Genomic DNA, 23,422 nt, shown 5'->3' on the forward strand with positions numbered 1-23,422 from the left:
TGTTGTGTTAAGACCGTGTCAATGGTGAATATTCACCAACCGAGGACTCTTATTAACGTAGGCCTGGGGCTGTGTGGAAACCCCCCCCCACCCTCCCCAGACCCCCCACTCTCCCCATCTCCCTTTGTTAAAACCTTTCAAATTGTCCAAAAAAATAAAACACAACAGCAACAGGTAATTACTCTTTGAATCCAAAAAAAAGTTGGCAAAACAGCGCCGATAGATCGACTGACAATTCGTCAATGACTTGAACGCGTCCTCCTCGGGATGTAACGTCCACAACGTGCCTACTTATCAGAGCACCTGACGACCGCTTCTCTAAACGACGACCGCGTTAATTCCTGCGTCCTGCCTCCTGCTCGCAGGGCCCCACGCATGATAGGGTAAAGGAGGGCGCTGGAGCGGAAAGAGGGCGCGGCAGCAGCGGTATTGCGTTTCACCCCATAGCGAGGAGGACACTTTAAAGGGCGGGAGTTCAGTGGCAGTTGTGATTAGTTGACAACCCCACCAGCCAGCAGAAGGTCCACTCACCTGAATCACTTCACTTAACTCTTAACTTTCTGGGGTTTCTGGTGTCACCACGACGCGCCATGGAGAGCAGCAGCAGACCGCTCGGACTCCACGGCCACTCCGCGTCGTCTCTATCGGTCGGCGCGTCCTTGTTTCGCGCGCCCCCGCTCTTCCTCCGCGCCGCCGCGTCCGCTGCGTGCGGGAACCCGGTGCTGGAGAGGGGCTACCCGCGCACGCCGAAATGCGCACGGTGCCGGAACCACGGCGTGGTTTCTGCGCTCAAGGGCCACAAGCGCTTCTGCCGCTGGAGGGACTGCGCGTGCGCCAAGTGCACGCTGATCGCGGAGCGGCAGCGCGTGATGGCCGCGCAGGTGGCGCTGAGGCGGCAGCAGGCGCAGGAGGAGAGCGAGGCGCGGGAGCTCCAGCTGCTGTACACGGGCCCCGGGGGCCCCGGAGGAGCGGGAGAAACAACCGGTTTGCCCTTTTCTACCGGGCTGTCCACGGAGAATAACAACTCCAAAACTCGGGACGCGGGATTTGACGTCCTCGGATCCGCTCATCAACATGACGGTGAGTTGTTGAAATAAAGCCCATGGTTCTTATTAAGCTTTATAGTGCGCGTTTTAAATGTTGGCCACGTTTCCAGATTGACCTGAAAAAACGCAGAGCACAATCCTCGCGTTTACTCGGTTGTGGTCCCAAACTGAGTGTCATCTTAATTAATAAACAAATAATAATAATAACCAAATAATAACAATAATCAATCAGACCAAAGAGGAAACATAGGGCTGTTACACCATTACCAAGTATATAACTTTGTCCAACTCCAACTCCACCTAACGATCGCCATTCCTTCCTTCTTCCATCGCAGGAGACCAGCTGAGCAAGTACAACTTCTACAGCGGCTTCATGGCCCGCTCGCTCTTCACACACCACCAGGCCCCGCCGTCGCCCCTGCGCCCCCGCGGCGGGACGTCCCCGGGGGGGGCGGGGGAGAGGCGCACGAGCCCGGCGGCGCTCCTCCTCCCCGAGAGCGACGACGGCGACCGCCGCTCGCCGCCGTCCTGCTGCGGCGACCGCCTGTCGGACCACCCCTCGCCGACGCCCAGCCCCCCCGGCTCCCTCGTGTCCTTCTCCGACCCGGAGTCCGGGAGCGATGACGCCCCGGAGAAGCCCAAGGGGTCCCCGGTACGCCGTGGCCTGGAGGAGGTCAGCGCCTCCCCGACCGCCACCGCCGCCACCATCACCACCGCCGCCGCCATCGACCGCCGCCACGACCCCGCCGACGTCATGAGCCGGATCTTCCCGCGGGAGAAGCGGGACGCGCTGGAGGCGGCGGTGAGGACGTGTGGCGGCGACCTGGTGCGGGCCATCGAGCTGCTCCTGCAGGGCGCCAAGGACGGCGGGCTGGCCGACGCGCCCCACCACCACCACCACCCCCACCCCCACCCCCACCACCACCACCACGCGTTCCACTTCAGACCCGGTTTCGGTCTTGCAACGGGGGCGCTGGCCCAGGGAAGGCCCACCCTCGTGGGGACCAGCAAGTCGGCCTTCTCCCCGCTGCACGCGCCGCCGTGCGTGACGTCCGTGGCGGAAGGCCTCTACGGCCTTGGCCCTCGATTTGGCATCAGCCCGCTGCGCCTGGCCTACTCGTCGGCGGGTGGTGGTGGTGCAGGTGGCGGCGGTGGCGGAGGTCTAGCCAGCTTCATGTCGCCCTACGTGACGTCCGGAGGGATGGCCGGCTTCCCGGCGCTGCGGCCGCCCCAGGACTACTCTCTCCCGGGCGTGATTCGAGATTTGTACCTGCAGAGTAAAGGGTCTCTGTGCAGCCCGTACAGCCTCCATCCCAACCACGAGAAGCAGCTGTAGAGACCGCAGCGCAGGAGGTGGTTTTAGGTCGAGAAATGAGCTCAATAATGGGTGCCTTGAAAGTGCTTAAAAATAACAGAAAAGTATCTATTTTTGTACATTGTGTAAAGTTTTTTTTACTGATAATAAAATGTTTTTTAAACGACTTCCATCTTCTGTTATATTTAATTTGTTGTATCCTGCACTGGAAAGCGCGCCTACAAATGCTGAAAATGAAAAATGCTGGGTTGATAACATTTTTGAGATAAGGCAGATTTCATTACTTTTTTAGAGGCACTAAATATTCTGCAACGGAGAAACTTAATTTAATTAGGAAACCATTTAGAAGCGGCCCTCCTATGTCAAATAAATCGCGGACACTCCTAATACTAGTACAATACTGCACACTTGCTACACATTTTAATAATGGGACACCAGATCTTATAAATGTTGCTGTTGATAATGAGGATCAGTGAGTGACTGGAGGGACATTTTAGCGAGGGCGAGTGATTGAATAAGGCTCACACTGGGTTCCAGTCCAGTCCTGTTTGGTTTCAGATCGTACATAGTCGGCGTTAAAAATAAAGACAGTAACAAATCCATCGGTCTAAATCGATGGAAGACATGAAGAGTTGTGAGTAGAGTCTGTTTCCATGGTGTCCATGCTTTCCAGGACTGCGTGATGTTTGCGTTCACTCTGGTCCTCAAGGATTTCACATTTGTAAATGTTTACACTAGAATATTTTCGGGTTTGACGAAAAAAAAGGTTATAATTCTTCCATACAAGAATATCAGCGAATAAATATGTGCTGATGATTTAATAAGGGCACTCAACGAATATACGATACATAAACTTTTAAACGAATGCATAATAATGAACACGACGGGCTGTAGTAGTTAACAGCCTATAGACTTAAATTACGTTTTATGACACCCTGCAGATAAATTGCAGCTTAGATTGCGTTTACTATACTGTCCCCTAGCGTCCTGGTCTGTCCTATCTCTGACGACCAGGTGGTCAGCCTCCCCGGTGTTAAACACTGAACTACTACATCTTCCTCTGCTCTCATATGCTGACATAACAGCACAGCCACAAGGCTGTTTAGTGGAGAGCTGAAACACGACTGCAAATAACACGTGGTTTGTGGATCCAGTCAGCCCTGTACACATCAACGGAAAGATTTTATGATTTATTACTTATTTATTTATTATTATTATTATTAATAATTATTAGTTATTATTTACTATGTATTTTATAGTATGGTAAACCTTCGTAAAAACGCTACATGAGACAGGTTTATTAAATTAAATTAAATTAAATTAAATTATTATATCCAGCTTTTTGACATGTTTAGATAGGCGAACGCGCCTCTCCTCAATTGGTGGAAAGAATCCCATGGTCACGTGACCCGACATCACGTGACGGCGTGTTTCAGGAAGACGCCGAGGTGGACGCTGGACTGGCAGCGTTACAAACCCCAACACGCTGAGTGAATAAAGTGTCCAGAACATCTAAACAAAACCACACATACATACATACACACACACGCACACACACACACATACACACATGCACATAAACACACACTGACACCCACCCACACCCACCCACCCACACACACACACACACACACACACACACACACACACACACACATACACACGCACGTCACCTCGTTTTCTGGGGGCTCAATGCTCTTGACATGCGGTCTTGCATCCTTGTGGTCCTCGCTTGTGCCCTGCCGTCCCTTTGCGTTGACGCCCGGAAAATCAGAGGGATATCTCTGTCCTGTAAGTGTGGTGTCGCGACACGGGTCCTGTGTGACTGCTGTGAAACATCTTGTACATGGAGGAGAATGTGCCTGCTCAGAATCATCTCACGGTGTATATGCATTGCATGCCACTACGTCAACATTCTGCATAACACGGATCGTAAAAGCATGGGTCATCAATAATCATCCCTGTATGCATACTACATGTGCTCTGGTATACATAAGTACAAGTATTGATTCATGTTTTTAAAGGCACGCGGTGCATCGCGCCTATTTATTTATGAATCCCTGTTGAGGAATGCCATGGAGCTGCATTAGTGATGAGCCACGTTGGGCTTGCGGTGCGACAGCCCCGACGTCCGTCCGTGTGTGTGTGTGTGTGGTGAGTCACACACGCTGTGTGTTTCTCTCCCCGCAGATAAGCGCTTCTACAGGGAGAGAAAGTCGTTCCTGTGCATCGATGGCTCCAAGATGATCCTCTTCGAGCAGGTCAACGACGACTACTGCGACTGCGACGATGGTTCGGATGAGCCAGGTGAGACGTGTGGAGGTTTCGGGGGGCTGGACGGTGCTGAGTGAGGTCCCCACGATTGTAGTTGAGTCTATAAAATGTGGCTCTCCAAAAGGCATCGCTTGTACCTTTTTAATGTGTTATTAATGTGTTATTCTACGTTATTATGTATGAAACATGGTAGATGCATATGTTTTGTCCACATAAATGGCCTTCGTATGACTTGCGGGGCAATAGTGTACTTATTTTTTTTTAAGCAAAGAACCACAATGTGTAGTGTATGAAATCAGAGATGATGAGATTCAAACATGGCCCACGAACGGTATCGTCGTTTATAACAATGGTTTGTGTGGTGGTCGTGTGTTATAACATGACCTCCACGTGGGTGGTTCTCCCAGGCACGGCCGCGTGTCCCAACGGCAGATTCTACTGCATCAACCTGGGCTTCCACCCCCAGTACATCCCCTCCTCCCGGGTCAACGATGGGATCTGTGGTAAGGCCTTCTCTGGTCACCCTCTGTTACACTGCCCGGTGTCATCTACAGCACACACACACACACACACACACACACACACACACACACACACACACACGTTGGCTCGTAGACAAAGATATTATGGATGGCTTTTTGATCGGCACTTAAACATTAGAAGACTGTCGAGCGAAGTAGGCTACTTGGTGGGTCATTTTGGATCCAGCAGTACTACTATGTGATAGCAGCACTCCTTGCAGAACCAAAGTGCAATGGGCAGAGTTACGCCTTGTTTCATCCCAGAGTTTCATGTTGTTTTATTATTGTTTCATATTCTACCAAAGAAAACTAATTTGCGTGAGTGGTTGAGGCGTTCGGAAGTGGATTTGATTAAGTATATTTCTACACTTTCCAGTCTACAGTGTGTTACTGCTGGCCACGTTTGTGCGTGCCAATTAAGCACTTATAGATTCCCGCCTCCAGCAACACCATTGGTTAGATATGACTTTAGATATTAAGTCTGATTTGTGAGACTATGTCCGGTGTGATTGGTCGCTGTTGGTACTGGTGCTGCGCCAATGACTGCCACAAGCAGCTTTTTGTTGATTATGTCCATCCATGGTATTGGACAATGTTTAGGGAATTCTGGGAGTTGCGGTCCAACAATGCAAGTTAAATGCATGGAGACGGCGAGGGATAGTTTATAGCCAGTCCATGAGGTGAACTGGCACCCAGCCTCATCCACAACTCTGTTTCTCTGGGTGTTTGAGCCAAAAAAGTAAAGTAATTTAAACCAAAGTAGGCCCATGTTTATTTATTTTTAATCTTTAGCTTTTTTTAATTATTCATCGACTCCACTTTAGGGTATTAACCCAACTGCTTTTAAAGAGCCATTCATATTATTCACGTGTATTTTTATCACACAATCTGTGTGGCAGAAACCACTTCCACTCTGATCACACTTTAGCTTACCTGGTTGATCAAAAAATCCAAACAACGTCAGTTGATATCCATATCAAATTAATCATAGTACATTTTATTCTCTTATGCACCTTGTCATTGTAAGACTCAGTTCCATCTGAACCATCATGAGCTGTGTTTTGAACTCCCCTCTCTGTCCTGTGGTACGTGACTCTGCCACCGTCCTCTCTGTCAGATTGCTGCGATGCCTCCGATGAGTACAACAGCCCCGCGCGCTGCCTGAACACATGCAGGTCAGTACTCTCTGGTTGAGTCGTTTGTTGGGCACAGCTCCTTCACTTTTAATGTGCACTGTTCAGGTGAGATCCTCAAACACAAGCCAGTGTCAGTGAGGGGCTTTCATTTGAAAGCCGGCTCGTAATCGTTTATTTGTCAAAGGAAGGCCGCTTACGAATGACAATCCGATACAGTTAATGAAACTTAAGTATGCTAAATACTGTTTGGTTCTATCTTCAATTGTTCTCTTGCATTTTGTATCCAAGTCACGCTTTAACCGGTAAGTCTTGGCATTATAACCTGTATATCTTCAACCACAAATGAACATAGGAGACTAATAACTAATTGGTTTATCCTCAAGTAAATATATTCTATTAATGACTACAAATATATCCAGGTTATTGTTAAGTATATACTCACAGAATGTCCTTTAATCTATGACTACTACTACTACTACTACTACTATTACAACTATTACTACTACTACTACTACTATTACTACTACTACTGCTACTACTTCTGCTACTACTATAAATTACTACTACTACAATTACTAGTACAGCTACTACTACTACTACTACTACTACTACTACTACTACCTCTATTACTACTACTACTGCTACTATAAACTCCAACTACTACTATAAACTACTACTATAGCTGCTACTACTACTACTACTATAAACTAATACTGCTTCTACTTCTACTAGTATACTACTACTACCACTACAACTACCAATATTACTACTATTACTACTTTGACCACTTCACCGTCTACCTAGGCATCCTGGAGCTGTATGCCTAGCCCCTACTTGCTCTTGAACGACCTGTATCTAAAAAATGAACTACTGTACTCCTGTGGGTGTCATTATTGGACGTTAACGTTAATGCTTACAAAAGATTACACAGACAGAGCAAAGGGCCTGTTCCTCATTTGCGTTTGGGATTAGATCTGTCACATATTATTCTCACATTAAATTGAGATGATTCATCCTCTGTAACTCATTACAAAGGCGCGGCGCGTGTGTTGCATAAGATTTGAATAGATTTCACCTTGGTATGATTTTGAAATTGTGAAAATCATACATTCTACGACCTGACTGAATAATAACTTCATCATAACCTTGAATATTACTTTAAGATACATTGAAACGTGGGCTGCTGGCCATCAGTGATTGTTAGTCCGACATGGCTGCAATTCTACTGCGACGCCACAAGGGGGCACAATATCTTCATGCTAGAAAACAAACACGCTAGGCTTCTCGTCAGAGTGATGGCGTTCAACAGGGACAGCAAACTTTAACTGTTCACAGGATTATCATCACACATTTCTGGCCTGGGATTCAAATAGTTGATCTTATCTTATTGGTAGAATTCATAGTAAACCGTAGTGTGAATCTTAATGGCTGGTCACACAGGAATAGTTGATAATAATATTCATGAAAGTTTTCCTGAGGACATTTCTGTTATTTACTGTAATTTGCCAATAAAGGCCTCAGGGCAAAGTAGACAGACATGGATTTTTCGCCACGGCTGGTCTTTCCGACAGGATACGGGTTCATCTATGCGTTTACCCATTAATGTCTTCGTTGAGATGCCCGTGAGCCACCAGCCATAAACCTGTAGTAATCATTAGGACACACACACACACACACACACACACACACACACACACACACACACACACACACACACGCACACACATTTTCACAAGCATCCACACTTTCCATCTCAGCCATCACCACCCTATCCTCCTATTTTATTTACTCTTTTCCATTTGGGTTCCCAGTGCATTGGGAGGACCAAAGTGAGGTGTGTGTGTGTGTGTGTGTGTGTGTGTGTGTGTGTGTGATGGGGGTGTACAAGATTAAATTGGGCGGACTGGGCCTCTCGACTTCTTGCAGTGATGGAAATGCCTTCGCTCTCTCTCTCTTTCTCTCTTTCTCTCTTTCTCCCTGTCTACATTTCGCCCTCTCTCTTAATTTCTCTCTCTCTCCTGCTGACTATGTGTCTCTTTCCCTCTGGCTCCATTTCTCTCTCTCTCTCCTTCCCTCCAACTCGATGCCTCTCCCTCTCCCCCCTCTGACTCTCCCTCTCTCCCTCTTCCCCCCCCCCTCCCTCTCTCCCCCCCCTCTCTTCCCCCCCCCCTCCCTCCCTCCCTCCCCCCCTCCCCCTCCAGGGGTCTGGGGCAGAGGGAGCGTGCGGCGGTGGAGGACCAGATGAGGGCGCTGGACGAGGGCCTGCGTCTGCGGCAGCAGCTGATCCAGGAGGGGGTGCTGCTCTGGAGGGAGAAGCAGGTACACAGCGCCGCCGCCGCCGCCGCCGCCACCGCCACCGCCGCCGCCACCGCCGCCGCCACCGCCGCCGGCTAACTTTTAGCGTGGGGCCGGCCTCCCGGTCACTAATGAGCCCTGCGCGCACATGTGCGTGTACGTGCGCATGTGTGTGTACGTGCGCACGCACACATTTACACGCAAGCACACACACAATTGCGCTCTCTTTTTGACATTTGTTTTCTGTCTTTTGTATGGTTTTCTCTCTCTCTCTCCTTCTTCGTTCTCTCTCTCTCCTTCTTCCCTCTCTCTCTCTCTCTCTTTCTCTCTCTCGCTCTCTCGCTCTCTCTCTCTGAGTTATATGCTGTTAAAAAGTGACAAGATGTCACAAAGATGCACAATAGCCATCAACTCAGCCCCCTTGTCGCAGCTGTCGGCGTTCCTGTCCTCCGCCGCTATGGATTCTATACATAAACGCCTTTCATGTGGGAAGACGCGCCCGAGCCTTCGGAGTGGGGAACGCCGGGCATTACTCTTTGCATTACTGACAATGATGCAAATATACATAGTTATTTAAAACAAAAGAGAACCTGAAACACGCACACACACACACTGACAGACACACACACACACACGCGCGCACATGTACACAAACACACACCCACTCAATGCCAGTTTTCGTTAACGGCCTCAGACGAAGTTGTGCGTCGCACGCACACACAACGCTACACAAAGTATTGCAACTGCAACATTATTCTCTCTCTCTCTAAAAGTTGCCGCGTGGTTACCTGAGATCCATCGCACCGCTGTGCTAACGCTGTCCACTGCAACGCTACCCGACCCCTCTGTCTGTCTGTGGACTTTTATTTTGAAATGCAATGCCCCCGTCCGTTGTTTTTAGTGCCCTGTGCTTGATTAAGGGCGGTTTGTCGATAATGCTTGCGGTGCGGGTCATGGGATACAGCCAGGTAGGAGAGAAATGATTTAGGTTAGGGGAATTAATCGGGAAGCTTTTAGTGTCCGGGAGCTAATGGTCATGCAAATGTGTTTCTTTGCATTTTAAAAACGGTCGCTGCTTCTGTACCACGGCATTTGCCGTTTAGATACCATCTATAGACTCGTATCTATACCGTCCTCCTATATGCATCGCTATTCATGGTGCAAAATCGGAAAAAAAAGACGTACCCAACTTTTAAAGTGGGTGCTTAAAAGTGGGAACACTTAAAGCCATACTGTGATTTGCATCAAAGTCTTCGGTCCGACCCGGCTTTACCATTGTACGATCCCCTGGTCATGAGTCCTCCTCCCGTGCCTGACTCTCCATCCTCCCCGGGCATGAGTACCCCGCTGTGGGCCTCTCCCGGTCTGACACCGTCTGTGTAGAGACGTCTGTGTGTCCCCCCCCCTGCAGGGGGCGGCTTGGCAGAACCAGGCTGAGGCTGTGACGCGACCTCCGTTCCCAATGTGTCTGCGTTGACACGCCCGGGTTACCGCCCTCCTCCCTCCCTCCCTCCCCCCCCCCCCCCCCTCCCTCCCTTGTCCGCTGGCCTGAGTAACAGTGTTCGACAAGTGCTGAAGAAAAGCAGAACTCTATAAATAAGTTGTTCTTAAGGTCGCCCGCTGCCGGGGAAAAGTAGCGGGAAAGTTTTCGACACTTCTGGGTTTCGGAGCGCCGCGTCATCTGTCGCGGCGGCGGCGGCGGTGATGTCACCCACGATGGCGGCGGTGATGTCACCGATCAGGGCGGCGGCGGCGATGATGTCATCGTCTGGCGCTCCGCCATGACGACAGGCCGTCGCCAGGGTGTTCCAGATTAGTATTTCCCCCCAACTTGCTAAAGCGTCTGTTGGCCCCGGACCGTGATTGGCTCTGCTCGGCGAACAAACCTCCCCGGGCGCTATTTGCATAATTAGCCTCTCGCCAAACGTTGCGTCGCCCTGGCGACGGGACGGGCTAACGAGTCGTCTGCGCTTTACTCCCGTTGCCTGGCGCTCTGTCGTCTCAGAGTTCACGCGGTTCGTATTCCCGTCGTTCACACTGCACTACGGCCGCGAGGGGGAAGACCCCCGACCCCGAGGTCGTCATGTCGCCATGACGACATGACACGGTGGGCCGTGATGAAGATGAGTCCACCTTCTCCATCGCGGCTCCCTTTGCACACGCGTGGTTCACAAACCGCGTTGAGCGACTAAGCCTGGGATAGTTTCAGGTTCGAAAGGTTAGAGAAAAGAGACAGCGAGCAATAACAACATTTCAACCCAATGTGCACTCTCTGGTACGCGATCGAAAGCGTTCTCTCCTCACCCCCCCGCCCCCCTCCCCCCCCTCCCCCTCTCCCCCTCTCCCTTCCCAATAACGCATTCCAGCAAATCGAATGTGGCTCGGCAAGTTGCGAGCCCCAGAAAGCTAACCATCCCTATCAGACTACAGCCAACTATATTACTGCAGGCTCCATTATTAATGAGAAATTCTCTGCAGGGAGATTTAAAGACTCTAGTGACAGCTTTACACACACACACACACATGCTCACACACACACACACGCACGCACACACGCACACGTACACACACACACGTACAGACACACACACACGCACACGTGCATCCGCACACAAACGCATAAGCACACAAACACACACATGCATACACACACGAACGCACACACACGGACATGCACACGCACACACAAAGGCGAGGAAGGACGCCAGGTCAGCGGCCGTCGTTTCTGGTACCACGGCAACGGCCACTGATGCAAGCAATGTTAAATCGAGCCTATAGGACCGCAGTGTGTCATGAAGCGCGGCGGCAGCGGGGTTGATATCGATGTGTGTGTGTGTGACGGTCCGTTGAAACACACGACTGATTTGTTTTTATTTCAGTGATGTCTCGGCCAGTGGAGTGTTAGAGGGCTAGTTGTTCGCTGAATCTAAGCATTGAGGTACATACTGTCTTGGAGAGAGAGCGAGAGAGGGAGGGAGAGAGGGAGAGGGAGAGAGAGAGAGAGAATGCAGAGACAGGAAAGAGAGACTTTCCACCCCTAGCAGCATTGTATTTCTCGAGGGGCCCCCTATGGTGGAGATGTCCAGGCGCCCACAGTGTCGTCCTTGGACATTCAGGTGAAGAGAGATAAAAATAGACTTTATCGGGTTGTTAAGGTGCACCGGCCCTGCAAATTGGAAGAAGACCGCATGAGTTGTATGCTGTATTATGTACAAACGGACTGATCTGTGGACAGTGTGATAAATATCGATTAAGTAGCACGCATATACACACAAACACACACAATCTAGTGTGTAGTATTGAACATGCCATATATATATATATATATATATATATATATATGTATACGAGAAGGAGAGAGGAAAAAATAAATGGTTATAAAAGCATCCACATGCATTCATTTGGACTCCACTGATTCCAATGACTCCTATGTTTCCCCTCCTCCTCCTCAACACCTCCTCCACTCCTCACCAACTCCTCCTCACCTCCTCCTGTCACCTCCTCTCACCACCTCCCTCACCTCCTCTCACCTCCCCCCTTATCCCTCCCTCTCACCTCCTCCTCCTCTCACCTCCTCCCTCTCCTCCTCTCACCTCCTCCCTCTCCTCCTCACCTCCTCCCTCTCCTCCTCTCACCTCCTCCCTCTCCTCTCACCTCCTCCCTCTCCTCCTCCCTCTCCTCCTCACCTCCTCCCTCTCCTCCTCTCACCTCCTCCCTCTCCTCCTCCCTCTCCTCCTCTCTCCTCCTCCCTCTCCTCCTCTCACCTCCTCCCTCTCCTCCCTCTCCTCTCTCCTCCTCCCTCCTCCTCTCACCTCCTCCCTCTCCTCCTCCCTCTCCTCCTCACCCCTCCTCCTCACCCCTCCTCCTCTCCTCCCCCCATCTCCTCCTCACACCTCCTCCTGTCATCTCCTCTCACCTCCTCCCTCTCCTCCTCTCACCTCCTCCCTCTCCTCCTCTCTCCTCCTCCCTCTCCTCCTCTCACCTCCTCCCTCTCCTCCTCTCACCTCCTCCCTCTCCTCCTCTCACCTCCTCGCTCTCCTCCTCTCTCTCCTCCTCTCTCATCCTCCCTCTCCTCCTCTCTCCTCCTCCCTTTCCTCCTCTCACCTCCTCCCTCTCCTCCTCTCTCCTCCTCTCACCTCCTCCCTCTCCTCCTCTCACCTCCTCCCCCTCTCCTCCTCTCACCTCCTCCTCCTCTCCTCCTCTCACCTCCTCCCTCTCCTCCTCCCTTGCCTCCTCTCTCCTCCTCCCTCTCCTCCTCTCACCTCCTCCCTCTCCTCCTCTCTCCTCCTCTCACCTCCTCCCTCTCCTCCTCTCACCTCCTCCCTCTCCTCCTCCCTCTCCTCCTCTCACCTCCCCCCTTTCCTCCTCTCACCTCCTCCCTCTCCTCCTCTCTCCTCCTCTCACCTCCTCCCTCTCCTCCTCTCACCTCCTCCTCCTCTCCTCCTCTCACCTCCTCCCTCTCCTCCTCTCTCCTCCTCTCACCTCCTCCCTCTCCTCCTCTCACCTCCTCCTCCTCTCCTCCTCTCACCTCCTCCTCTCACCTCCTCCCTCTCCTCCTCCCTCTCCTCCTCTCTCCTCCCTCTCCTCCTCACAGGGCCAGCTGAGGGAGCTGCAGAAGGTGGCCTGGGACCTCCAGGTCAGGCTGGAGGAGCACCGGGCCAGGAGGAGGAGGGGGGAGTACGGGGACCCCGGGGGCCCGAGGGCCCCGGCGCCGCCGCCACCAGGGGCCCCGGACGACGCAGGTGAGCAGCGGGAGGCCGGCCCCCTGAGGTTGACGTTCAGGGGACGCACGACAAGTGGGAAGGCGTTAGCAACACCAGTGCTAGCCGGGTTAGCCATTGTTAGCCGTTGTTAGCCATTGTTAGCCGTTGTTAGCCGTTGTTAGCCATTGTTAGCCGTTGTTAGCCGTTGTTAGCAGTTGTTAGCCGTTGTTAGCCATTGTTAGCAATTGTTAGCCGATGTTAGCCATGGTTAGCAGTTGTTAGCCAATGTTAGCCATGGTTAGCAATTGTTAGCCATGTTAGCATGGTTAGCCATTGTCAGCCATTGTTAGCTAGGTTAGCTATTGTTCACGATACCAGTTGGTAACAGGTGCGCATTAATGTGGTGTTTTGAGCATACAGGCAGCAACGTCCACGGATAGAAGTTGGACAGTACTGTGCGTATGACACACATAAGAAAGAGGGTGCAGTAAACAATATATAACTACAGAGTTCACTGCTGTCCATGTGCGGAGCCACCATCTTGGATCTTGAGGACGTGGTTGTGAGGCTCTTCCGACTTTCCGAGTCGAAAATCCGAGTTCAGGTGGCGGTTACCGTTGAAATTTCCGACTTCTGTGTTCAAACTGAATGCAGCCGTATCGTAAGTAGAGGACTTCGGATACGGCGTGACTTTGAACACTCTTTATAGTGAGTGAGCTGGGGACTTACAGGTAAATCCAGCGCTACGTGATTAGAATTGGGCCTACAGCATGGTTGAAGACCACCATGTAACCAGTGTGTTAGACTGGGATTGGATGGGAATCTGGGGCGGTTAAGTTATTAACAGTTAAGTCCACAAGGATGCGGATTACCCGTGCTTTGATCACTGTGGTGTGGGGAATTCTAGAATGTTTTAATATTAAAATGTGTTTGTGTGCTGGAGGAAGGATAAAGCAGGAGATACATTTTTAGACCAGAAGAAGAGCAGATTATTGAAGTGGTCAGGGCGGTTGCATGTCTGTTGGCAGTTAGTGCATCTGAGGAGGTCTTAACACCAAAGGGACTGCTGGTTCAATACTCTGTTCCGCCTGCCTAAGTGTCTCTGAGCAAGGCATTCTAGGAAGTGTGTGTGTGGTTGTGTGTGTGGGGGTGTGTGTGTGTGTCTGAAAAAAGTCTGAAAAGTGCTTTTAGAAATGCAGCTCACATGTTTTATTCCAGAAACGTTGAAACTGAAGGCGTTTCCTCCAGTACTACTGTACCGTAGTTTTAAGCACAGCAATGATTCACATGTTTTGTACGCGGCTCATGTTCGTGTGCAGAGAAAATCCAAAGAGCAAACCTAATGCATTTTACAATCCAATTAATTCACACGCCGTGATACTCATCTATAATTAGTTCAGTGAATCAACGTTGCAGAATGTGACCGGGTCTCGTCCGTCGTCGTCATAATAATAACGCTGTCGGTGACATGGTGGGTTCTTGCTCGGGCTGTATTTGTTCCTGCCCGCTCTGTTCCTCACCGTCAGCGCGGTGTGTCGGGAGTGTCACACTGCCCACTCCTTCCAGGCCTCGCTGAAAGCTGAGGTGTCACTCTCCGGTCAGGGATACGTTAATGAACCATGAATTAGGGGGCGGCATTAGCTCAGGAGGTAGAGCGGGTCGGCTGGTAACCGCAAGGTTGCTGGTTCGATCCCCGGCTCCTCCTCCTCGCTGAGTGTCGTGGTGTGTCCCCTGAGCGAGACGCCCTCACCCTGACTGCTCCTGACCAGCTGGCTGTCGCCCTGCGTGGCTGACTCCGCCGTCGGTGTGTGAATGTGTGCATCAATGGGTGAATGTCAGTCAACACTGTAAAGCGCTTTGGTTAAAAGCGCTATATAAATGAGAATTACCATTTATGAATTAACACGAGTTAACGCCGTAAGTTAACGAGCGTTATGATCTAGTGTCCGCATAGGGGTTAGTGTTAAAGCTACGTTATTAAATAATGTATGAATGAATACCGTAGTTAACATGAACACCATGTTTAGTACAAATTAGACACGTGTTCGTTACCTGTTAACAAACTATTAGGTAACGCTTATAACTCCATTAACGAATATGGATTAACTGTTAATTGATGAACCCTTATCATAAAGTGTTACCAAAGTTTTGAACAAAAAGGCAAACAGGAAATGAGGTCGTTGACGGCGGTGGCGGCGGCGGCGGCATCCATCACGCTCCCCCGCGGGGTGTCACCTGACCTTCTCTAATCACACACACACACGCACACACACACACACACACACACATTCCCCGGTGTGCGGTGTCAACCCTGCCGCCGCGACCGCTCAACCCCGAAGAGCCATCAATTTTCATCGTCGTGGCAACGCCCCGACCGCATCCCGTCCTCCATAGTGGTACATCAAGAGGACTCTGAGGACGCCTCGCTAGGGGGACTAGGGGGGTGTGTGTGTGTGTGTGTGTGTGTGTGTGTGTGTGTGTGTGTGTGTGCGTATGCGTGTGTGTGTGTGTGTGTGTGTGCGTATGTGTGTGTGTGTGTGTGTAAATGGTTGTGTACCTGTGTGTGTGTGTGTGTGTGAGTAAATGCTTATGTACCTGTGTTTGTGTAAATGCTTGTGTGTACCTGTGTGTGTGTGTGTGTGTGTGTGTGTGTGAGTAAATGCTTATGTGTGTGTGTGTGTGTGTGTGTGTGTGTGAGAGAGGGAGCGATAGCGGTGGTTCATGGGTCGTACACCTCTACAGGTGCACGCTTGACTTCGGGATTCACATTTCTTCATCCTCTCATTTCTTCATCCTCTCATTTCTTCATCCTCTCATTTGCCCGCTTGCGACTCGGGGGCCGTCATGCCGTTGATCGACTCGCAGACCAAAGTGAGTTAGCGGCATCGAATCCGTCAGCGTTGTAAATCAACAGCGTCTAACGGCCCCCCCTACGGGCCGTTAACGGTATTGCCCAGGGAAGGGGGGGGGGGGCGGGCTGCGCTGGGGGCCGATCAAGCACGTCGTCATGTACGTTTTTAAAAATTTCATTACTGGAATTAAACATCACACACTGCCTTCTGAGAGGATTGGGAACGGTGGGGGGGGGGGGGGCGAAAGGCGATCAGTTTTATAGATGAGTCAAAATGATACACGAGCGTTCAATTTGGGTTGGATTCAGCGTGATGGATTGCGTTCTGGATTGCGTTCTCGCCGGTGGCGGCTCTGAGCTTCTGCGAGTTTGTCGGGGGGAAAAGTGAAACAGATTTCATCGGCGGTGACGTGTGTTTACAGTGAGGTGTGTTGTTCTGTCTCCTGCTCGGTTTAAATAAATCATCCTCCGACCCTTTTTGATCGTGTTTTCGTAGTGGCAGCGGGATAAACTGCAAGTTTCATCAGGGTTCTGTTTTTGATTTGGGGTTTTAAATCCTTTATTTTTTTTTACGCTTCTGACCTTTGCCTTAAAGTTTGTTGAGACTCCTTGTTTGTGGTTTGGTTAGCGGGGTTGTGGGGGGGGGGGGGGGGTGACGTTATGTTTCCACGTTAAGTGGAAATAGTGTTGGAGATGTAAGAACTCTGAGTGCGTTATATCTTATATCTAGTGTTATCTTATACTACACCAAAGTGTGCGTCAGTGGCTCAGGAGATGTTGTTGAGACTACTGAACATGGTGTTCATGTTAACTAAGGTATCATTCACACACAGTTTAATAATGTAGCTCTAACCCTAATCCCTAGGCTGATGCTCCATAATAATGCTTAATTCTGCATTAACTAGATTATTCATGGTGCATGATGTACCCTTACTGTAAAGCAGTGCATGGTACATGAATGTACCCGCTTTGCACGCTCCTAGCTCCTAGCTCCTAGCGAGTGTCGAGGGGTCCCTAAACACTGTGTGAATGTGTGTATGAATGGGTGAATGGGCGCCAATAACTGTCAAGCGCTTGGAATGGCCACTGGTTAGGCAAAACACTATTTATATGCAGTCCAATAACCATTTACATTGCACATACCCTGCACCACCTACCCCTCCACACTTCATAACAGGGCTGCATTCAGCCTTAACAAGCCCCATAAACCCACTCACGCCACTTAAAGACGCTGTAGATAATATGCAAGAAACAAATGTCCGAGCCACCCATTGGCTGTTGGTGAGGGGAGTGACTGTGAGGCTGTGTTCTGGTTGGCTGCTCCGGCTCACCTCGTTGAGATTTGAGGTCGACTCTTCGGTCGTTTTGGTGATTCCGTCTTCCCGATTGTATTCCATGTTATTAGGTTTGTGTATTATGTATTTTGGTAGGTCTCAGTTTGACAGTTTTGTTTAGCTGAAAAGTCATGAAGGGTTGGATATTACGAGGTTTACATTGTGGACTAGTGGGAGGCGGCCATTCCACTCCCACCCTCATTGCGCCGAATATGGATCTTTTCCTATGCTTGAGGCAAAAACGTTAAACAATTGCGTCGTCCATTCAAAGCTAAATCGACCTCCTCAAAATGGCTGTGTGCAAACCAGGAAACAAACAGATATATGGCACTGTTTTGGTTTGCTTAGTTTCAAAACCTTGCTCTCTTACGCCCTTTTCTGCTCTCTCTCTCTCTCTCTCTCTCTCTCCTTCTCTCCTTTTCCTCTCTCTCCCTCACTCACTCTCCCTCACGTACAGTTTTCATATCAAGCGTCTTTGGATGCTAAGAGAAGTGATTCAAACATCCATCCGGATGCATGATGGATCTGATTGCAGTCTTCCTGGGGCTTCCATCACCACAGTCCCATGGAGGTCCAGTTATCGTGGTGCCCTTGAAAAGGAAGTGGCAGCTCTGTGTAGTGGGGCTCTGCCTCTGGAAAGCGCAACTACATGGTACTTAAGCAATTACACATATTGCCCGTCAGTGTTACAGCGCCACATTTCCTATTGCTATTTAATGAGCCGTGACTGTATTAAAGACACACACACACACACACACACTACACGTGCAGACACTCTGTGCGCGCACACACACACACACACACACGTGCGCGCGCACCACACCGCTTCACTTGTTCTCTTTTGAACATTTTAAACATGCAAAGGAGCCCCCTAATGAAAAGCCCCTAACTATGTAAAAGATGGGGGAGTTATCGTGGTTGATCCCATTCTGTGTGTGTGTGTGTGTGTTGTGTGTGTGTGTGTGTAGTGTGTGTGTGTGTGTGTGTGTGTGTGTGTGTGTGTGTGTGTGTGTGTGTGTGTGTGTGTGTGCGGGGAGGTGTTTGGGGGGGGGTCTGGTCCAGTGGGGATATGTTATGGTGTTAGAGTGTTAGACACACACACACACACACACACACACACACACACCGATAACGAGCAGGGCCCACTACGTTCTGGATTAGCATCTCCTTGGGCTAGTCCTTTGGGCTCCTTCGACGAGCTAACGCGGGCCGCGTCAGCTTCAGGCGCTGAGCCCAGACAGGGGGGGGCAGGGATGCTACCGGTGGAGCTCCGTTAGCTCCTGAAGCTAGCCGCTGGATGGACACACTGTCCGTCTCTTCCTCCAGGCTCTGGCAGGGAGGGAGCCACAGGTCTCTGAGATAATCGGCGCTAATCTGCGTGTGTGTGCACGCACGCATGCACACACACATCACGCACGCACGCACGCACACACATCACGCGCACGTACGTACGTATGCACACACGCACGCACACACACACACACACATGCGCGCGAGCGCGAGCGTCTGCGTTCCCTAAGGTGCAGTGTCAACACGGCACACCGTGACCGCTCAACCCTGAAGAGCCATCAATTTTCATCGTCGTGGCAACGCCCGACCGCATCCGCGTCCTCCATAGCGGTACATCAAGAGGCCCTCTGAGGACGCCGTGCCTCGCTAACGCCCTAGTAGGCACGTGCGTGTGTGCGTGTGCGTGTGTGTGTGTGTGTGTGGTGTGTGTGTGTGTGTGTGTGTGTGTGTGTGTGTGGCAGAGTCAGTGGTGGTTCATGGGTCGTGCGGGTACATGGAACGGTTACCCCTCTCCTTCCCCCCCCCCCCACACACACACACACACACACACACACACACACACACACCCTAGGGCGGTGTCTTCAGAGAGCACACGCCAAGGTTTTCGTATTTTCCTCTTATTCTCCGTCTTTCTAACGATATTTGTTTCGATCTGTTTGGGCTGTATCTCTCTCTCTCCACTCTCTTCCTCTCTCTCTCTCTCTCTCTCTCTCTCTCTCCTCCTCTCCCTGTCTCTCTTCCTATCTCTCTCTCACAGAGAGCTCTCTCTCTCTCTCCTCTCTCTCTCTCTCTCTCTCTCGTCCCCAGCTACACGTGGAACAGAGTTCACCTGAGTTGAGGTCTCCCAGAGTTCAGTCGTAAGCCGTCCGTTGACCTGATTATTCCAGACTCCTCTCCGCAGCGCCTCCCACCCCCACCCCCCCCCCCCCCCCCCCCCCTTGTTTCTGTTTAAATGTCTCCTACATCTAATAACCTGGCTACTTTGTGTTCCTTTCTTGGGCTTCTTCTATCTAACCCAATTAGTTTAACATTGGGGGATGCTTATGTATAAATCAGTATAGATATGCACTCACGTAAGAATGGGTTCTCCTTAGGTGGTTGTCGTTTAGGTTAGGGGTATAGTTTGAATCTTGGGGAACCCTTTGGTATAAGCGTACACTGATGAACCACGAGTAAACATTAGTTAATGCATTGATAATAATTAATTTAAAATGACAGTTATGTATTAGTTAGATTTATATAATAATACTTCTCACTGGATTAACTAATGTTAGTCAACGTTAGTAAATATTTTAGAGAGGGAAATATACGGGACATGAAATATGCACGATAACATTATTAACATACATTATTTCACAGTTTTTCATCCTTCAGACATGTCTGCCCCTGATTGCGGGCTGCAAGAAACGACAAACATATACAAAATGCAAACGCTATTCACAATATACGTGTACGAACGGATCTCTGCCACAGACTGCAGTGTCTGCGTCTCGTCCATCTACTCTGACGGGTACAGGAGCAGAGAACCTATTCAAATATAGGGTCGGCATGCATTATGCTACAGCGGCCACTTTGCATTCTGACTTGCGTACCTCCAGTCTTCATAACGTGTTTAAAAAAAACAAGAGTGTCAGACTCTGCTTTATATTTCAAGGAAAGCTATGTGGCGGTAGAACAAAAAAAAAACCAACTAGAGACGTATTGGGATTCCAGAAACACATTTATCTCCTGACGTCGGACTCTGATAGTTTTTTCAGGTGCGCTGGCTGCGCTGTTGAAGACTCACGGTCCGCCGGGTAATATACAGACAAAACCGCCAATACCTGTTCCATTCCGATCCATCCTCCCCTCAGCCTCCACTGCACAAACTCAACGTTTTCAATCGGAAAGCGGAGGAAACCGCTAGACCGGGGTTCATTAGAGAGATAGCAACCGGCGCCAGCACAAACAGCGCTCTATCAAACTATATAAAGCGTCTAAACACGAGGCAATCTCTCCAATAAAAACTGGGACAAACACACGTCTGCGCGTCGGTCGCTTCGGCGAGTCCGCAGTCCGCCGCTGGCGAGATGTCATCCATTTTCTCCTCCGCGTTCCCCTTTATGAGCCGAGCGCCCGGCCATCGCCGCGGTAACGCGGGGCTGTCTGTGAGCGATGGGGTCCATTAGTAAACACAGCCAACTATATGTGCCATCGGTCCATGGAGGTGGTTGACTCCAACCTCTAGTCCTCTACCCCACCCCCACTCTCTCTGTGTTTCTCTCTCTCTCTCTGTCTCCCTCCCTCTCCCTCTCCTCTCTTCATTTTCCACGTTCCCCCCTTTTCGCTCTCTTACTTCTCTACTTCTCAACCGTACTTTTTTACTCTTATCTCTCCCTTTTTACTTTCCCCTGTCTCTCTATCCCTCTCTCTCGCTCTTTCTCTCTCTCTGTCGCTCTCTCTCTCTCGCTCTCTCCCTCTTAACTTTTGTCTCCCGCCCATGTCTACGCTCCTATATATTGTACAAATACATCGCCGGTATATTATCCTCTTATTACACCCTTTCACAGAAAACTTTCCCTCTGCTGACACTTCGCCAACCGCTTTGACAATGTAACCGTCGCTTATGTTCCGTGCCAATAAAGCTCTTCTTGAATTGAGCGGGCGAGAGAACGAGACGGAGGTGGGCAAAGTGCTGGTCGGGCTGCCAATGTCTAGCGTTGCGGCGGGAGAAATCGTTCGTCGTCCAAACAGAGAGAAGCTATCACTAACGGGGGGGGGACGCGGACGCGATGCCGTGTGTACGGCACTCAAAGTGGAGCTAGCGTTTGATGAAAAACTAATTCCATCCTTTGTGGCGTGGTCGTCTCCGGCTACTTATGACTCGGAGAGTGCTAAATGTTCAACACGTGGTTCATTCAGAGAGACGAGGCTAACAAGCTTGCGTTCTGGAGGTGATTCACGAAGCGTCTCTCGAACAGTTTGTGTTCTTACCCGTTCCTCCTCGCTGAGTGTCGAGGTGTCCCTGAGCGAGACGCCCTCACCCTGACTGCTCCTGACTAGCCGGCTGTTGCCCTGCGTGGCTGACTCCGCCGTCGGTGTGTGAATGTGTGCATGAATGGGTGAATGTCAGTCAACACTGTAAAGCGCTTTGGATAAAAGCGCTTCACAGTGTTGACCTTTGGTCTGTCTTGGCTTTGGCGGAAACGGCAAAGAGGCCATGTTTGTAGTGTTTAACTGATCTACAAACGCATAAAACCTTCTATGGTGTTGTCCACTGTGTGGAGAAGAAACCGTTCATAACTGTGCTGGCTTGAAACGTGTCATCAGAAGAAGCATAAACTACAACAATTGACATCACGTTCCACGTGGATGCTAGCGCTAAACAGGGTTGCGCTCGCTAACACGAGCCATCTGCAGGGTAGGGGTCGGCGGTTTCTCCGCGTCCTTTTCAAAGTTAAAGTCCCCCCCCCCCTTTAGTAAACAGCTCCGCGGAACGCGGGGGAAAGGCGCATTTCACAATTAGCCCCACTGTAATTACCCAATCACGTACAGCAAGGTAATTGCGGCGGATGTGCAATTAGCATTAAGTGAAGAGCTTTTCTCCCCCCGCCTCGGCGGCCAATCAGCTCGTCCGCTTCTTCGTCTCTCTCCCCGGCGGCGCCCGGTCGATGGCTTAGAAAACGCAGAGAAAGAGAACTTCCTCCCGTTTGCGTGGTGAATGGCCCCCGGGGGGGGGGGGGGGGGGGGGGGGGGGGGGGGGGGGGGGGGGCATGTGCAGGAGGAAGAGGAGGAAGAGGAGGGAGGAGGGAGGAGTAGGTGGCAGGAAGAGGAAGAGGAGGAGGAGGAGGAGGGAGGAGGAAGAGGAGGAGGAGGTGGAAGGGGGAGGAGGGAGAGGTGGGAGGAGGAGGAGGAGGAGGGAGGAGGAAGAGGTGGGAGGAGGAGGAGGAGGAGGAGGGAGGAGGACTAGGACTTTTTCCCTCCCCCACCCTACTCCTTTTATCTGCCAGTGAATATGCAGGAAGAAGAAGAAGAAGAGGGAAATCACTAGTCACGCAGCCGTTACGGCACAAAGCCTCCTGATTGCACTCTGGACCCTGACAAGCTTCTCTCTCTCTCTCCTCTCTCGCTCCATCGCTCTCTCTCGCGCTCTTACTCTCTCCTTCGCTCTATCCCTCTCATGATCTCTCTCTTCTATCTTTCGCTCTCCATCTCTCTGACTCACTCTCTCTCTATTACTCTTTCTCTCTACCGCGTGCTCTTTGTCTTACTCTCTCTCTTTTACTCTCCCTCTCTCCTCCCTCCCTCCCTCTCTCCCCTCACCCTACAGGGAGACCAAATGTTCTTGCACAGCATGACTGACTCACTGCCTGATTGCCCAAGCACCGGTCTTGGAGCTCCACCACCTTTTCAGCATCCCTCCTCCTCCCTCCCCCCCCCCTCCTCCCCTCCTCCTCCTCCCCCCCCCCCCTCCCCCCCCCCTCCTCCACCACCTCCTCTTCATGCATCCCTAAACTCTCTCCCTCTCCCATTCTCTGCATTCTCGTATTCCTGCTGCTTCTCCTCACCCCCCCCCCCCCCACCCCCTCACCCCCCCACCCCTCACCCTCACCCCCCCCCCACCCCTCACCCTCCCACCCCCACACCAGCTTCCTCGCTTTCGAATCCATGTGTTGAA

At 50.9% G+C, this 23,422-nt stretch overlaps 2 protein-coding genes across 2 annotated transcripts; both read left to right on the forward strand.

The window, feature by feature from the left end:
• Positions 1-590: 590 nt before the first annotated feature.
• Positions 591-2,382, forward strand: LOC311368738 (doublesex- and mab-3-related transcription factor A2-like; the record flags this gene model as incomplete). The annotated part of the gene is made up of 2 exons (XM_084487523.1): positions 591-1,080; positions 1,382-2,382. 2 exons carry the CDS (start codon positions 591-593, stop codon positions 2,380-2,382), a joined length of 1,491 nt encoding a protein of 496 aa, XP_084343649.1.
• A 1,420-nt stretch (positions 2,383-3,802) lies between these two features.
• LOC311368739 (glucosidase 2 subunit beta-like) lies at positions 3,803-13,442 on the forward strand (the record flags this gene model as incomplete). The annotated part of the gene is made up of 6 exons (XM_084487524.1): positions 3,803-4,152; positions 4,552-4,668; positions 5,043-5,138; positions 6,274-6,331; positions 8,494-8,611; positions 13,182-13,442. Exons 1-6 carry the CDS (start codon positions 4,065-4,067, stop codon positions 13,440-13,442), a joined length of 738 nt encoding a protein of 245 aa, XP_084343650.1. The 5' UTR covers positions 3,803-4,064.
• Between the last annotated feature and the right edge of the window lie 9,980 nt (positions 13,443-23,422).

The sequence above is a fragment of the Micromesistius poutassou genome (assembly GCF_964030765.1).
Source record: "Micromesistius poutassou genome assembly, chromosome: 23".
NCBI lineage: Eukaryota > Metazoa > Chordata > Actinopteri > Gadiformes > Gadidae > Micromesistius > Micromesistius poutassou.